At 44.0% G+C, this 17,829-nt stretch overlaps 2 protein-coding genes across 2 annotated transcripts in view; one reads left to right on the top strand and one right to left on the bottom strand.

The window, feature by feature from the left end:
• The first annotated feature begins 1,046 nt into the window (after positions 1-1,046).
• On the top strand, positions 1,047-11,679 carry LOC139657533 (leiomodin-2-like). Its single transcript, XM_071535411.1, has 5 exons — positions 1,047-1,331; positions 2,628-3,986; positions 8,731-8,913; positions 10,632-10,698; positions 11,663-11,679. Exons 1-5 carry the CDS (start codon positions 1,047-1,049, stop codon positions 11,677-11,679), a joined length of 1,911 nt encoding a protein of 636 aa, XP_071391512.1.
• Positions 10,501-17,829, bottom strand: part of LOC139657531 (actin nucleation-promoting factor WASL-like) — a gene marked incomplete at its 5' end in the record, with an annotated part of 16,901 nt that continues 9,572 nt past the window's right edge. The window contains 3 exons of the mRNA XM_071535409.1: positions 10,501-11,946; positions 12,612-12,720; positions 14,258-14,847. Of these exons, the coding sequence (XP_071391510.1) occupies positions 11,885-11,946; positions 12,612-12,720; positions 14,258-14,847 (761 nt within the window). The remainder of the gene's footprint in view (positions 11,947-12,611; positions 12,721-14,257; positions 14,848-17,829) is intronic.

Raw genomic sequence — 17,829 nt, 5'->3', positions numbered from 1 at the left:
AGATGCAATAAACGATAAAAAAAAAATAATAATAATACGTAATGAGTGGTAAGAAAAACATACAAAAAATAAAATTGAAAAGTTACAAATAATATACAAGTAAGCTATACATAATATGGGGTCAGTATTACAAAACTGCAATATCAGTGGCGTCCGTTTTTTCTATAGAGGTTAAATATGTTTGCCATATAGCATAAAACTTCCGAGCACACCCTCTTGTAGAATAGCGAATTTTCTCCAGTGTCAAATGATGCATAAGGTCTTTAATCCATAGCTTAAAGGTTGGAGGGAATTCGTCCTTCCATGTAAGCAGTACAAGTCATCTGGAATATTACTTTAAAAGCTCTTTTCAAATAAATCTGACCTGACTTGACTTTGTCCCTTCCCTGTGTAAACAGCAGCGGTGCCAGGTGGAGCTGTGTACTGTACGTAACCCTGCCTCTCCCCGGGGAGAACAAGTGTTTCCCCAACAACACCATAACCACGCCGTGTTCCTGTGTCCCGACGCGTTACGTAACGCCGCAGCGCTCCGTCTCCGATGTCTCCCCGCGGCTTTTTGGCGCTTTTTTTCCCCTTCTGTCTAGGCACGAGTCGGTGACGGGTCTCACCACAGGCCTTTAAGTGGGCTCGCATTCCTCCTGTAAGCCCATCTCGTTGACCCCCGCCCAACACCCTTCCACCCTAAAAAAAGACAGACATCACTGCCCCCCCCCTCCCCTCCCCTCCCCTCCCTCCCTCCTGGGTCCTCTGGCAGCTGAGAAGATTAGATGAACAGGAACTCTCTCTCTGATTCGCCACCATTCGTAAAGCATCTCCACTCTGTTCACTTCCACTCCTTCAAGCTCTGCTGCAGAAGGTGAAGGAGTCTGATGGACAGCAGACGCAAGTAAATAAGCAAGAGTAGACTCAAGCGGGTTCGCAAGACTACATCGCGTTAAGAGTAGATTTCATTAGCAGACGCAAGTGAGAAAGGAAGCGTTAAAACAAGTGGCTCGAGCGGTCAGAGAACCGGAACCGAACCAGAACTCCAGAGAGCGAGGAGAGCCATGAGTACCTTTGGGTACCGGAGGGAGCTGGGGAAGTACGAAGACGTGGACGAGGACGAGCTCCTGGCCACGCTGTCGTCCGAGGAGCTGCAGGAGCTGGAGAGGGAGCTGGCCGACCTCGACCCCGACGACAACGTCCCCATCGGCCTGAGGCAGAAAGACCAGACCGCCAAGACGTCCACGGGAGGCTTCGACAGGGAGGCTCTGCTGAAGTACTGGGAGGAGGAGAACAAGAAGCTGCTGCTGGAGGAGGAGGAGGAGAAGGTGGACTCCAGCGCCGGACGGGTGAGAACAGGCAGGGACATGAAGGACTGAAGGGAGGCACACTGGAGTGACTGTGTTTCCCCACCAGGCTTCATTTGCTCAAGTATTCTGTTGCTGATGTGTCGACACATTGAATATAATAAAATATAAAATATTTTGCGTGCACTAAGACACTAACTGTGCTTACATTCACAGAGCATTCCAGATTAAAGTCAAATTAAAGATAATCCATTTATATGCGTCTTCATATCCTGTGCAGGACTATCCTTTATTGCATCAATTAACAGAATATTCTGAATATGAATCTTAAACTGAATACTTCAGTATCCCGATAATATTAACGTGAACGGTCAACGTTGGTGAGGTGATGAATGTATCTGAAGTCACCAGACTAAACATTCACACTCAGTCAAAACAAGATTTATGTGAATCGGCGCTCTGTGGTCAGATAAAATAATCTGACATTTTCTCCGACAGCAATTTTAGATAATTCAGGAAATAGATTAATGTTCACTGTTGGATAATATCAGCTTTAAGAGCAACATTTCTCAAATGTCTTTCTGATTCACATCACTGTATTCCTGTTAAATTACAATATTAAGTCCTGACGCTTTAGCCAATAATCAAACAAAATCCAAATGATGAATTTACAGTGTATAAAATATATGGGTAACACTTTACAATAAGGTCAACTAACTAACCCTTAATTAACAGTTAACTAATGTGTCTGGTAATCATTTACTAATGGTGTTCATGTTAACTAAGGTATTACTTTATACATTATTTAATAGTCATCTTTATAAACTATTAAATAATGTATAAATTAATACATTAGTTAACATGAACACCATTAGTAAATTACACATTAGTTAACTGTTAATTAAGGGTTAGTTAATGCTTATTAAGCATTAACTAACCCTTAACTTAGTGACCCTTATTGTGTTACCAATATATGCAAGAAATATTTGTGATATGAAGACCAAGCTGTTTGTTTTTAGACCAAAGACCACAATGGGAATAAGACTTTGACTTTTTGTGTTGTCCTTGAGGGTTTTGAGATGAATGTTTTTAACATGTTCAAAAATTGTTCAATAACCTGTGCTATATAATGTATATAATGCTACAGAGGGTATCACATGTATCATGGCTCAGTATTCAGTGTAATATGTCATTGGAAAACAGTCTAAAAATACGATGTCTCAGAAATACCAGCTTTAATGATTCAGTGCCAGAGTTAGGAAGGTATTCTTAATTAAAAGTCAGAGACTGGAGAATGTCAGGGCTCGACCTAATTTTACATCCTGTTATCGTGCGCAGGCCGACGCTGAGGAGCGGCGGCGAGATAAGAGCAGGGTGGAACAACTGACAGCGACCGACAGTGACGCCGGCAGGCCGAAGGACAACGAAAGGAAAAAGATTTTCCAGAAGGGGAAAAAAGTGGACAGTAGATTTGGCAAAAACGCCGGGTCATCAAAGGAAGATGAGGAGGAAAAGAAGGATAAGTGTAAAAAGGAGGCGTTTCTTAGGACTAAAGGTCCTCAGAAGACGTGCAACGGTCTGTCAAAAGGCTCAGGGAGTGAAACCAGGAAGGAAATCCCCAGGACTGAAACCACAGACCAAAACCCGAACGAGGCCTCCGACAGACCGAGCGGAAACCCCATCGTGATCGACGAAGCCCTGGAGCAGATCCTGCGTGACGATCCCAGCGTGAGCGAGCTGAACCTCAACAACATCGAAGACGTTTCTCCAGAGACCTTGCTTCGCTTCGCCGAGGCTCTGCGCACCAACACGCACGTCCGCGTCTTCAGCCTCGCCAACACTCACGCAGACGACCGGGTGGCCTTCGCCGTCTCCAAGATGCTCCGGGAAAACCGCTCCATCAAAAACCTGAACATCGAGTCCAACTTCGTGTCCGGTCAGGGGATCCTGGCTCTGCTGGCGTCGCTGCAGCAAAACGTGACTCTGGTGGAGCTTCGCTTCCAGAACCAGCGGCACATCTGTGGAGGGAAAGTGGAGATGGAGATGGTGCGGCTGCTGAGGGAAAACACCACTCTGCTCAAGCTGGGCTACCGGTTCGACCTGCCGGGCCCGCGGATGACGGCGACCGGCATCCTGACTCGCAACCAGGACCAGCAGCGCCAGAGGAGGCTGCAGCAGCAGAAGGAACAAAGTCCTCCCGAGGCGTCCGTCGCACCGGCGGGCCAAGGCTCTGCTTCATCTGCAAACCGGCCAAAGAAGACGTCACAATCTTCGAAAACTGTTGAGAATCAAAACAAACATCACACTCCCCCTCCTCCACCTCCTCCTCCTCCTCCTCCTCCTCCACGCCCGTCTCTGGAGCCGCTCTCGGAGAAGAACGCGCCGACCCGGACGATCGCGGAGATGGTCAAACAGCGCCAAGGGTCCAACGGCACCAAGGGCCAGTCGACCCAGAGGAAACCCAAGTCCAAGAAGGTGAAGAACGGCGCCAACGAGAAGGAGAGCGCCGACATCCTCAAAGAGCTGAAGAACGCCTTGAGGCCTTCTGCGCAGAAGAGGAGAGAGGAAGCTTCCCGGCCGCCGGCGCCGCAACGCTCGAGCCGCGACGACCTGATGGCCGCCATCCGAGGAAGCAGCATCAGGTCATTAAAGAGGGTAAGAGTTCCTTTTGAATTTCGAAGATTTTGTTGTGCTCAAGTGCAAAGATCACAGACAACACAGTGCAATATCTAACAGGTATGCATCATTAACGTCCGATAGCCATTACACCGCCTTAGTGGAAATGCGTGCTGACGTTAGACGACAGCCTTCCTAACCCTGTGAATTCCTCACACTCGGTTATAAATAGCTGGACTTTTCACTGCTGATTTGATAAGACTGAAGGCTTGGAGCTCCGCTGGGAAGAGAGAAGACAGGCGGAAGAAAACCAGAGTGTGAATTTACACTCCAGTTAGACGCTGGGGCCGAAAGATACTGACAAAAAATCTAATTGCAATTATTTGACAGAATGTTGCAATTGTGATTTAAACTGTGATTCATATCATCATACGTTTTTCTTAGTTTTTAAAAAAAAATGTTTAGAACTTTAAAATTGTTTAAAGAAAAGTGATTTTGTTGTCAGTGTGCAGATTTACTGAGTTTGAGTCTGATAAAAGGTTTTGCTTCTAAATTCTTTGATTCTGATTTGGAAATTGCAAAAGTTCATATTGCAAATTAATTTTTTAATTTTTTTTATTAATTGTTTAGATCTATTAGATGGCCCAAATTTGCTTTGGTAACACTTTACAATAAGGGTCACTAAGTTAATGCTTATTAATGCTTAATAAGCATTAACAAACCCTTAATTAACAGTTAACTAATGTGTAATTTACTAATGGTGTTCATGTTAACTAAGGTATTTATACATTATTTAATAGTTTATAAAGATGACTATTAAATAATGTATAAATTAATACCTTAGTTAACATGAACACCATTAGTAAATGATTACCAGACACATTAGTTAACTGTTAATTAAGGGTTAGTTAATGCTTATTAAGCATTAACTAACCCTTAATTAATGTACCCTTATTGTAAAGTGTTACCTTTGCTTTTTTATTAAATATCAGATATCAGATATATTCCACCTCCCTGACCACAGCTACAGAAAAACATTCTCGAAAACCTGACATGACTTTTGATTTTTCTGTGCACATTTTATTCATTAATTTACTTACTATACTTTAAATAATTTGTAGAGTTATCAGTTATTGTGGAGTGTTTGTAAAGTGATACTTAATTTAAAGGCTGTAACTTTAGTGCTGAATGAATAAAGTTATTAGTATCATTATTATAACATTCTCTCTCGATTTCCTAAAATATTGACCCACTTCACCGATTTGCACAGATGTTTTTCAGATGGTAAAGTTCAGCTGATGATCTCGTGTTGATCTTTGTGGTTCCAGGTGGATCTGCCTCAGAGCTGAAGTCTGCTGGAGAAACGACGCATCGACTCGTCTCTCCTGAACTGTTCTCACTTTATATCGAGTCTGACCTGGAGATATTTAATATTTGTATCACTTTTGGATTTTACAAAATGACACTTTTGAATGGCGTTTAATTTAAGTTTAAGAGCTTTACTGATAGACCATGTGTGATGTTTGAGTTACTATCGCTGCATTTTGCTACAGTGTGTGAAAGATGTGCTCTAAATATTCTTGTGTAGAGAAATAAACAAATCAGAGTTAAAAAGAGATTTGACTTAAAGTCTCATATTTAGTTTTCAAGATTCAGTTTCCAGATCTCCTCTGTCTCAGGATCAGAATAAAGTTCTTCATGATGTTCTGCAGATAAATGTACTTTAGTTCAAAGTTGAACTGAAAGAGTTAAACTGAATGAACGTCTGAGTCGTCACAATCCTGGCTCCTGATTGGCCGACAGCAGCGGCTCCTCTAACTCAAGTGAGGTAAACCTGCTGAGTGGAGGCTTTCAGTTCAGATGCTGCAAACTGGACCCTGATTGGACGGATTTCAGTCATTCTTTAGTGAGGGAGCCAATCAGGAGCGAGTCCAGCTGTGATGAGTTTTGAAAATGCAATAACTTTAAATTTAACCACTCAAACACAATCAAATCGTAACAGTCTTCATTAATCGTCTTTAGTCATATAGGTATAGAAATAGAGTAAAAGCTGAAATACAATGATAGGCTCCTTTAAACTTCAGATATTACACCTGGTGATGCAGCCTAATGGGATATAAACAGACTGATAAACTGGCTGGTGAGCATCATCATGAACCACAGCTAATACAAAAAACACAAATATATTTTCTGACCAAAGTCACCGAACTACGGAAGCCGAGAACGGCCGTGCTTGCAATTATGTTTTTAATGCCGTTATCTCGGGATCACGAGTTAATTATTTCGTTATCTCGAGAAAACAAAAGGCCGATTTCTCGAGATAACGAGATAATTTATCACGAGATAACAACTTTTGTTTTCTCGAGATCACGGGATAATTATGGAGAACTGGAAAATGAGTGTCTGGTTGATTTGATCACAGCTGATTTCAGCCTTCAGATCACTGTCATGACTGTAGGGAGGATTCAAACTGCTGGTCTTCTCCTTAAATGACGAGGACTGATCTGAATGTTTTCTCTAACAGAAAGACACAATGCACTTTCTGCCTGTTAGACCTTGACTGAAGTCCAGTCTGATGTGTTGATCAGTAATGGAAACTCCTTGATCTGACATGTTCAGCTTAAATCAGCTGCTACAGTTGTCCAGACGCCATCTCTGCATGCTGGCATGGCTCCTGATCTCTGATGAACATTATAAGTAATAAGAGGAAACGATATTTTGTTTTATGATTATAACGGGTTGATTATCTCATTATCTCCAGATAACAAAGCTTGTTTTCTCGAGATAACGAGATAAATAACTTGTGATCTCGAGATAACGGCATTAAAAAAAATAATTGCAAGCACAGCCGTTCTCAGCTTCCGTACCAAACTTGATTTTTACTTTCTCTTTTAATTATTAAAAACTACAAGATCAAATTTGAACTCACTTACTGAAACGCCACACCTCGCCATACCCAACTGACACCCGTGGAGGTCAGAGGTCAAGATCCTGGAGCCGGTAGGGTTTCAGTGTTCAGACTCGGTGACGTCACCTGACATCAGTGCTCGGGTCGTGCGAGACAGTGAGGGTGTGAAATGATGGTGCAAAAAGGAGGAACGAGATGGACTTGGTGACATCACATGTCGCCATGGATACACCAACGCTACTTCACGTGGAAGGAAAACAGATCTGGAAATCGTAGCAAAACATATTTGTCTAAAGATACAATCAATGTGCAAAAAAAAAAAAAAAAAAACACTAGTAGAGTGATAGAGATCAAGAGTAGAATCAGGAAGGACAGGGGGAAAGAAAATTACAGAAAAACATATGGGTTCACTCACAATGTGCATCTAAAAGTGAGAGTATTTGTTGTGTTTTTTATCTTTCTATTTTACTTGATTTGATTCTTTTAATGCAATGAATTTTGCTTGTTCTTTTATATGAATTTTATCTCTTTATCTGTCTTTTATCTGCCTTCTATTGATGTAAACACTTTGAGCTGCATGTTGTGTATGAAAGGTGCTATACAAATAAAGGTTATTATTATTATTATTATTTACAGATATACTCCTAGTTCTCTGTTGACTCCACAACTTGTCAGTTAACTGTCTAGATTTGTCTCAACAGACAGTAACATGTATTCAACCAAACACTAACAGACAATGAGGGGAATCTAATCAACAGACAGAAGACGAGTGTTTTATGTGACTAAAGCTAACTCTAACCTGAAGTTGTTGACAGTCTATCAGTCTATTGATAGAAATCTGAGCAGGTTCACTTGACAATCAACTTACAGATAATTTGTTGAACATCTGTTGATAGTCGACTGAAAATCCCGAGCTGACGGTCTGTTGAAACGGTTCTTGTTGACAGCTGATCCTGCTGAATATCTGAGAGTCAGCAGGACGATTGAAATAAAGTGACACCGCTCTTTCTTGCCAACAGCTGCCGTGCTCGGTGTATTTATATTTTCTGGCCGCTTCCCTAGTGTCCACATTTTTGATGTCGCTGATGCAAAGAATTATGGGACATTCCCTCTGAAAAGTCGCTAAAAGTCGGAACGGAAGGCTCCAAAAGTTTCCAAGTAGCTTCCATCAGTCTGATGCTACTCACTGCTATCACAGTGCATACTGTGGATTTATATCTGTGATAACAGTTGATGAAGGAATGATTTTCCCTTTTCACCTTCTGTCTGAAAACTATTCAGTATTTCACAAGAAAAAAAAAAGCAAAAATTAGAGAAAAAACTGAAAAAGTAGACAGTAGTAATAGAGACAGTAGTAGTAGAAATATGTTTGTCCTGTCCCATAAATCATCTCACGACCCCCTGCAGGATCCTGGGCCCCAGGTTGGGAACCACCGATCTAGATCTTAATGACAGATCTTAATCCCCTATTATGTTTGAAAGGTGGATAAAGTCTCATTCCTCTCAGATGGCAGGCTGGCTGCAGGGTGTCAGCTCTGCTGGTCTGTGTCTGCTGGTCTGTGTCGGCTCTGCTGGTCTGTGTCAGTTCTGCTGGTCTATTTCAGTTCTGCTGGTCTGTTTCAGCTCTGCTGGTCTGTGTCAGTTCTGCTGGTCTGTGTCAGCTCTGCTGGTCTGTGTCAGCTCTGCTGGTCTTGTGTCAGTTCTGCTGGTCTGTGTCAGCTCTGCTGGTCTTGTGTCAGTTCTGCTGGTCTGTGTCTGCTCTGCTGGTCTGTGTCTGCTGGTCTTGTGTCAGCTCTGCTGGTCTTGTGTCAGTTCTGCTGGTCTGTGTCAGCTCTGCTGGTCTGTGTCTGCTGGTTTTGTGTCAGTTCTGCTGGTCTGTGTCTGCTCTGCTGGTCTGTGTCTGCTGGTCTGTGTCAGTTCTGCTGGTCTGTGTCAGCTCTGCTGGTCTGTGTCAGCTCTGCTGGTCTTGTGTCAGTTCTGCTGGTCTGTGTCAGCTCTGCTGGTCTTGTGTCAGTTCTGCTGGTCTGTGTCTGCTCTGCTGGTCTGTGTCTGCTGGTCTTGTGTCAGCTCTGCTGGTCTGTGTCGGCTCTGCTGGTCTGTGTCAGTTCTGCTGGTCTGTGTCAGCTCTGCTGGTCTGTGTCAGCTCTGCTGGTCTGTGTCAGCTCTGCTGGTCTGTGTCTGGTCTGTTGTTGTAGCAGCAGAGCAGCTGCTGCTGTCCGTCACTCAGCAGTTTCAGGACAGAAACCTGCAGGCCGACCCACCAGGCCACACTGGGTTTTACATTTCATTCTTCTTTTCTAAATGTTTTCATTCATTTTTTCTGTCTCAGTTCAGCTGCTGTTCTTCAGCATCACACACGCTGCAATTACTGTTTCCACACTTTTCATTAAAGGTCCCTGTTTTAGGAATTCATATTTAACTCTGTTTCTATACATGTGTGATCAGAAATGTTTAGTGAAGACATTGTTGAAGAGCAAAACTTCTGCACACTTAGATCCATGCAAGTTTCTTTACTGAACCAAGCTTCAGGTCAGTAGACCTCCTTCAGGTCAGTAGACCTCCTTCAGGTCAAGTAGACCTCCTTCAGGTCAGTAGACCTCCTTCAGGTCAAGTAGACCTCCTTCAGGTCAAGTAGACCTCCTTCAGGTCAAACCTGAAACTTCTTCTCCTTCTGCCCTGAAGGTCTACTTGACTGAAAGCTTGGTTCAATACATGCAGAAACTGGATCTCAGTGTGCAGAAGTTTTGCTCTTCCACTTTGTTGTTTTTTTGGTCCAGTTTGCAGCATCTGAACTGAAAACCTCCACTTTCAATCAGAGGAGCCGCTGCTGTCGGCCAATCAGGAGCCAGTATTGTGACGACTCAGCCTTCACATTCATTCAGTTTAACTTTGAGCTGAACTACATTTATCTGTCGAACATCATGAAGAACTTTATTCTGCTCCTGAGACAGAGGAGAACTGAACATGGGACCTTTCATTTATTTCTTAAATTAAAGGTTACTATGTGAAAGTGTTGGAATAGTTGCTTGTGATACGTTTAATACCACCATTTGTTTTTATTTGCTGTACATTATTACTATTTTACGTCTACAATTACCCAGTTTCCCCAGGGCGATCAATACATTTTCATTTGATCTTGAAGAAAACAAGAGAGCATCAGTTCAGTCTGTAAATAAATCACTTTCTAATCCAGGCTGGTTACGTGGGAAATGTATTTAGAGCCTGTGGGACAATTCCCAAGTTCATTAAGCAGCTGTTCAAAGTAAATATGGATTTCCCACTGAGGGTGTGTGTGTGTGTGTGTGTGTGTGTGTGTCGGGGGGGGGGGGGGGGGGGGGGGGGGGCTTTACTCTCACCGAGTGACCCCTCATTACAACACTCTTCAGATCGCCAATAAAATGCCAGTGAAATGTCATATACATGTTTAATGGGGGAAAATGAAATCCTCCACTTAGTGAAAGAATCAAGGATGAGGCTGGAAATAGATCCACTGTCTCATCATGGTGAATCTTCCCTGCTGTATTTATTTCTGTATTGTATTGTATATACTTTTACATTTTACATAACATGAAACCAGGCTAGGAAAAATAGTTTTTCCACACGCTGAAAGAGCAAAAGACAAAATCTCTCTGTAAATATTAACATTTATTTAAGTATACAATTTAGTATTCTCATTGCCCCCCCCCCCGCCCCCAACCTTGTTCACAGGTTTGATGTCAGTATCACGGTTTCTTAATGCAGCATGAAGCCTCTGGAGGAGGAAAAAACTCAAGACGACGGTTAAAACGAGCATCACTGTTTTCTGTACACGCTTTCAGGAGGAGGAGGAGGAGGAGGAGGAGGAGGAGGAGGAGGAGGAGGAGAAGGAGGAGAAGAAGATCACAGGCAAATCGCCAAACCCACAAGCTTCTCGCAAATGCCAGTTTTGGTTCATTATTTGCTTTTGCTTTTTTTTTTTAGCAATTTAGGCATTTACAGTCGCGTTGCATAAAATCACGGTTTGTTAACCAAAAGGGAGAAAATGCTTTGATGTTTTTTTGGTGATGAAATATTGTTATGAAACGGAGCGGAGAACGATCCCATCTGTTCCTCCTGCGGGGAGCGAATGAAGACCAGGAGCCACGAGGAAAAAACCAAACACCCCGGGACGAAACTCTCATCGGTTCAGAGAGTGTCTGCGGCGTTTCTCTGTAGACGCTTTCTATAACGGTATCCCATAATGCCTCTGGGAAACACGCGGTCAGTCGTGTTTCATAACGAGGCAGAAAGTCACGTTAACGCAAATCCTCGAGCTTTTAAAAAAACGTCCGACCGACAGCGTATCTGTCATTCCACTTTCTGTGACACACACACACACACACACACACACACACACACACACACACACACACCAACATACAGACACACACAAAACTGAGAGAGTTCAAACGGTGTGCAAATGCCTTGAACGCGCCCGAGCCTCGCTGACATCTCAGGAAAAAAAAAAAACGTCGCTAAACTAGAATTGAATCAGAAGCAGAAGGAGACAGAGAGACGGACGATATGAAAATATGTTTCCTCGCATTAAAGCCACCGCCAAAACATGAAGAGGATCCGGCCCGGTTTGTCCGTCTCTCTTTTCCGCTTTCTCACACGAGGAACGAAAACATTCAAAATAAACACAGATAAAAAAATATTTCCCATGGAGCATTGCACACGGTTAACTTGTTACTACCGGAGCCTCCTGTTCCCAGAAGCCTCTCTGAGCCCGCCGCTCGCTGGGCGGGTTCAGCTGGTCGTCTTTCATTTTTAATATTTGCTAAAAATGAATATGCTAATGAATGCTTTTCTGTGCTTTCTGTCCCGGGAGGTGAGGAGGAGACGTGACCAACTTTACAGATTAAATGAATGAGGTATTGCACAGATTAATAATAATAATAATAATAAAAAAAAAAACGGAAAGCAAAAAGGCAACAATAAATATACAGCAAATTCATACAACATTTACATTACAATTTTAGTCAGGTTCTGGAAGATTTTTAGAAGATGTTTTAGTGTCGGTCGGGGGAGGGGGGGGGGGGTGGAGGAGCGGCTAGTCGTCCCATTCGTCGTCGTCCTCGAAATCCTCCTCGTCTTCGTCGTCCTCGTCTTCGTCTGGAAAAGACAAAAAAAAAGTTCAGCAGGATGGTTCCCGGAAGTCTGGAGGATTCAGGTCTGAGAGGCGAAGGCTGCGCTCAGACCAGCTGAGTCGGTCTGATCAATCATCCACAGAAATAACTTCTGATAACGACTCAGCGCCCCCTTGTGTTCAGTTTAAATTATTTCAGTAAAACTCCCACTGATGCAGTTCAAGATGAGACCGCATACTGTTCAATTGATAGCTGGATCGATCAAATTCTTTTTTTTTTGTGACCAATTTTTTTTAAATTTATTTTATTTTCCACAAGGTTTGCAGGTGTACATCAACAAGTAACCTCTGTCAATAATATAACATACAGGTGTACCAGGGCATTGATAGACAGGTAAATAAATAAAACGGGAAATAAAAAAGCAAATAAAATAACTAATTTATAACTCATATAACGTTTTAGTCGCAATAAAGCCATGCCATTATAACTAAGACAGTACAAGAAAGCAGACACCTGCACCTTTGATCGAAAGTAATAAGCTGGATCGATCAAATTCTTAACGGCAATTAATCGATCATTGATTAATCGTTTACAACGCTAGTTCACGCTGTTTTCAAACTGCCAGCAGCTTCTTTCAGATGAAACATATAATCTATAATCTATAATCCATAATGTGAAGCAGAGTCTCACCTGAGGAGTGGATGGCTTTGCTCCTCTTCTGCATCACCTCCATCAGAGCGCCCACGATCCCCGCCGAGGGGGCCGGGGTGGGGGGGCCGGACTCCGGGAGGTCCGACACCTGCAGACAGAACCAGGTCCAGGTATAGTTAATTTATAGAGAACAGAACCAAGTCCAGTTCATTTATAGAGAACAGAATCGAGTCCAGTTCATTTATATAGAGTCCAGTTAATTTATACAGAACAGAACCAAGTCCAGTTCATTTATACAGAAACGAGTCCAGTTCATTTATAGAGAACCAAGTCCAGTTCATTTATAGAGTCCAGTTCATTTATAGAGAACCAAGTCCAGTTCATTTATAGAGTCCAGTTCGTTTATAGAGAACAGAACCGAGTCCAGTTCATTTATAGAGAACTGAGTCCAGTTCATTTTACAGAATCGAGTCCAGTTCATTTTACAGAACCGAGTCCAGTTCATTTTACAGAACCGAGTCCAGTTCATTGAGGATCGAACAAAACCGCGTCGTCAAAAAAGGTTTCTCAGAGCAGCAAAGATCGTTATTAATAAAGATAAACAATAAAGAAGCAGCAGCCAAAAATTTGTGAACAAGACGCGTTTGAGCTGCCTGATAAATATGATATATTAAACATTACCTGTTATGCTAATGAGGCCCCTAATTAAGCTAATTAATGCATTCATTACCAAATTCCTGAGGGGAAATTAAGTGGTTTCAGCAGCAAATTTCTGAATGCAACAAAGAAAAATGGGATGGGGGTAGAAATATATGTATGAAAAGAATGAAAATTTCTGACATTACAGCATGTGAGCAGAGGTGGTGTGCAGAGATAACAGCAGCAGAAGAAGAAAATGAACGATAAAAAGTCAATGATCTACTAATTACTCTTAATTCTGACTTAAGAAGCAGCAGCAATAATGTTGAGTGCTGCTTCTGACACTGTGGACCACAGCATGCTGCTGAACTGCTTGGAGAAGCATATTGGTATCCAGGGACGGTGCTTTCATGGTTTCATTCATATTTATCAAATAGAACTCAATGTGTAAGTTACAATAATACAATCTGAATTTTCTGAAGTAAAGTCCGGTGTACCGCAGGGATCGGTCCTTGGCCCTCTGCTCTTTTCTATCTACATGCTTCCCCTTGGTGACATAATTTGCAAATACGGTGTTAATTTTCATTGCTACGCTTTCAATGTGTTTTCAATGTGGTTGTTTTATTTTAACTATTTTATTTGCTTGCTGTATGTTTTGTCCTATGTATTCTTTTAATTGTAAAGTGTATTGGGACCATGCTTCATGGTGATTCTGCACTTCAATAAATTGATTGAAAATTAATTGATTGAAAAAAAAAAAATCCCGTCCAGTTGTCTCCACAGCTCTTATTCTAGTGTTCCCACCGCCATCCTGATGGAACATTTTCCATAACTTCCATGATCTAAACCTTTTCTTCTTTCCTGGTTTGTTCATGTTGTTTTCCAGTCTGGCTTCCACTACACTTGGGCCCATATATCGCAATATTTTGAGCATATCGCGATATTTTCTGCGATATCGAATGTCGCTCTGAATTTGAGAATCAGCTAAAAGCCTAAAATTAAAATTTACACATATGAAGGTGAAATACGGGTCTCAGCTGACTCACGGTCTTGAGCTGGATCCCCTGTCGGATCTGGTCCAGCAGGGCGTCTCGTCCCGTGTTGGAGGCCGGCGCCCGGTGGTTCTGCTCCACCTTCTTCAGCTGAGCTCCGCCCCGGATCTGCTCCAGCAGGGCCGACTTCCCGCCGGGCGAGCGGGGCGAGTCTCCGCCCCCCGGCCCGTCCAGCTCCGGAGGGGGAGGGGGGCCGGGCGGGGGAGGAGGAGGAGGGGGGGGAGGAGGAGCGGGAGCGGCGCTGCAGTGCTGAGCCGCGGGGGGAGGAGGAGGGGGCGGGGCCGGGGGGGAGGCGGAGGAGTGCGAGGGAGGAGGAGGAGGAGGCGGAGGCTGGTGGTGGTGGTGGTGGTGGGGGGGGTGGTGACCTCCTCTGGTGGGAGGGGGCGGGGGAGGGGGGGCGCCCAGCGTGCCCGGCCTGGTGGGAGGAGGGGGAGGGGGGGCGGAGCTGGGGGCTCGGGAGGGAGGGGGAGGAGGAGGGGCTCCCCGGCCCCCTCTGGACGGGGGTGGAGGAGGGGGAGGAGCTGAGCTGTGGGGGGGCGGAGGAGGGGGAGGGGGGCCGCCGCGAGAGGGAGGGGGCGGGGGGGCTGGGGGGGAGAGAATGCATTTTATTAATAAGAGATTTTAGCATCTTTACATCGTTAGTTTCAGAAGACGAACGATCACAAAATAAACAAACTGATAAACAAACTGACAGCCGAGGACGTCACAAAGAAAATCAGTCAGACAGTCAGACAGTCAGACAGACAGTCAGACAGACAGTCAGACAGACAGTCAGACAGTCAGTCAGTCAGTCAGACAGTCAGACAGACAGACAGTCAGTCAGTCAGTCAGTCAGTCAGTCAGTCAGACAGACAGACAGTCAGACAGACAGTCAGACAGTCAGACAGTCAGACAGTCAGTCAGTCAGTCAGTCAGACAGTCAGTCAGACAGTCAGACAGTCAGACAGTCAGTCAGTCAGACAGTCAGTCAGACAGTCAGACAGACAGTCAGACAGTCAGTCAGACAGTCAGACAGACAGTCAGTCAGTCATTCAGACAGTCAGTCAGACAGTCAGTCAGTCAGTCAGTCAGACAGACAGTCAGACAGTCAGTCAGTCAGGTAACACTTAGTGAGATGCTGCACTTCGTCAGTTGGCCTCTAGAGGGCGTGTTTGACTGTGAGCTGCAGTGTTTCCATACAGAGGCACAGAATCAGAAGCCCACTAAGTAGGGCTGGTCAATATATCGATATTATATCGATATCGTGATATGAGACTAGATATCATCTTAGATTTTGGATATCGTAATATCGTGATATGGCATAAGTGTCTTTTCCTGATCGTCTATCGGTCTGACCACGATTAGACTCTGGGGGCGACGGATCAATATTTGGGGGTTTCCGGTGCAGCCAGAGGACATCCGGGCCAAGACTTCCTCTTCCTGAGCCGGTCTGTTTACAGTCCGATTAGCAACTTGAGACACGAGAACGGAGTCGGAGTCGAGAGACGACGTCTACGACCGGATTGTTTCACAAAGTTTTTTAGGTCCAGACGACATTTGGGCTAATCTCTATAAACAGATTTCTGCATATGAGACGTGGTGGAAGTCTTGGTCCGGATGTCCTCTGGCTACACCGGAAACCCCCAAATATTGGCCGTCGCCCCCAGAGTCTAATCGTGGTCAGACCGATAGACGATGGGTTCAGAGATTGGTCAAACCAGACGGACGAGCCGCCGTCCCTCACTGAGGAAATACAGAAAGATTCAGACTGAGCCGGCTGCAGTCAGACTGTCGGTCCGGCAGCAGATCTCTCTCATGGTTTCTAACCCTGCAGGACAGGTTAGTATGAATAAAACATCTCCAGCTGCTCAGGCTGCTGTTCCCACACAGAAAACACTGGCAGAAAATATTTCATCTCAACACCTCAGATCTACAGGACACACGGCAGGAGGGAAGAAAATGGCAGCTGAAGATGTATTCCTGTATGAGAAGAACTGAACCATGTGAAGGTTTTTATGTAAAATGTCTGAGTCTGTTCATCAGTCCGCTCCATTAGACGCTTTAAATCCACAGATTATCAAGCCAGTGATGTTTTGATGCTGCACACCTTCAGCTGTCATCTTTTTTCCTTAAATTATCCCAAAATTATTCTCATCATCATCATCAAACACGGCAAAAACAAGCCAGGAAACAGGTGAGTGGCAGGTGTCAATCATCCTGAGTGACAGGTCCAGACGGCAGACAGCAGGACAGATGGGTTTTTCCCCTCCGGCCTTTATCAGAAACAGGATTTGCTCCAGTCTGATGTGATGGATATGATGCAGTTTGATTGATTACATATTTATTGTAGAACTGATCAATACTACATAGGCTTGGGCTGATATTCGAAATTATCGAATATCACGATATTTCATGAATATCACTATTTCCGCAGTATCGAATATCAAAATTCTGTAATAATAATAATAATAATAATAATAATAATTATTAGCCTAGAAATGTAATGTAATTTAGAAGAAAAAATACCCAAAATAAAATCAAAAACAGTGATAATTTAGCATATGATATTCCAGCAGGACGGCATCGCGATATTAAATTAAAATTTAATTCTGGGGGAAAACACTGAATACATTCAACTTTATTTGCTTGAAAATGATCAAATTTAAATATATTGAATATTGGCACAAAATATTATGAGTCATCAGCAGCTTCCATCCAAAAACGTCAGTATCGGCCTTCAAAAACCCATCGGTCGAACCAGAGAGACAGGCAGAGAGACAGGTAGAGAGACAGGTAGAGAGACAGGCAGAGAGACAGGCAGAGAGACAGATAGAGAGACAGGCAGAGAGACAGGTAAGGAGACAGGTAAGGAGACAGGCAGAGAGACAGGCAGAGAGACAGGCAGAGAGACAGGTAAGGAGACAGGCAGAGAGACAGGTAGAGAGACAGATAGATAGACAGGCAGAGAGACAGAGAGACAGGTAAGGAGACAGGCAGAGAGACAGGTCCACTCAGGCAGACAGACAGTCTGTCTGGATAGTTACCCACAAACCACCTGGGCGGCTCTGGAGGAGAAAACAGCACATGTGACTTCACATGAAACACGTCAGACTCTTCACACTGACAGACTGGATCAGAGTGAATGTGGATCAGTCCGGTTCAGACTGGATCAGAGTGATGTGGATCAGTCCGGTTCACACTGGATCAGAGTGATGTGGATCAGTCCGGTTTGAACCGGATCAGAGCGGACTCACAGGACCAGACCGTCTGTACAGGTAACAGGAGTCTCTCCACTCTGATCATGATGCTGTAGATAATGTCTGTAACCATGGTAACGTTTACTTCAGTCCAATATGGCGGCTCCCATCGCCTGAGAGTTTACTGGACACCAGGAACACCAGTGACCAGAGGCATCGATTTATCTATAAAATCTTTTTCATTTTCTCTTTTCTCTTCTAACCACATTTGGTTCGGCCCGAGACCGAAGAACCAGTGGAACAACAGAGTTTACTGTTAGAACCATCTGCTCCTGAAGAACCTGACCTGGAGAACCTGACCTGGAGAACCTGACCTGGAGAACCTGACCT

Source organism: Centroberyx affinis, unplaced genomic scaffold (assembly GCF_046629955.1).
Source record: "Centroberyx affinis isolate AG114_WGS23_722 - 3 ecotype Tasmania unplaced genomic scaffold, CSIRO-AGI_Caff_v1 ptg002706l_1, whole genome shotgun sequence".
NCBI classification, from domain to species: Eukaryota; Metazoa; Chordata; class Actinopteri; order Beryciformes; family Berycidae; genus Centroberyx; species Centroberyx affinis.
Note: the sequence above shows the minus strand (reverse complement) of the source record. Positions and strands in the feature narration are given on the sequence as shown.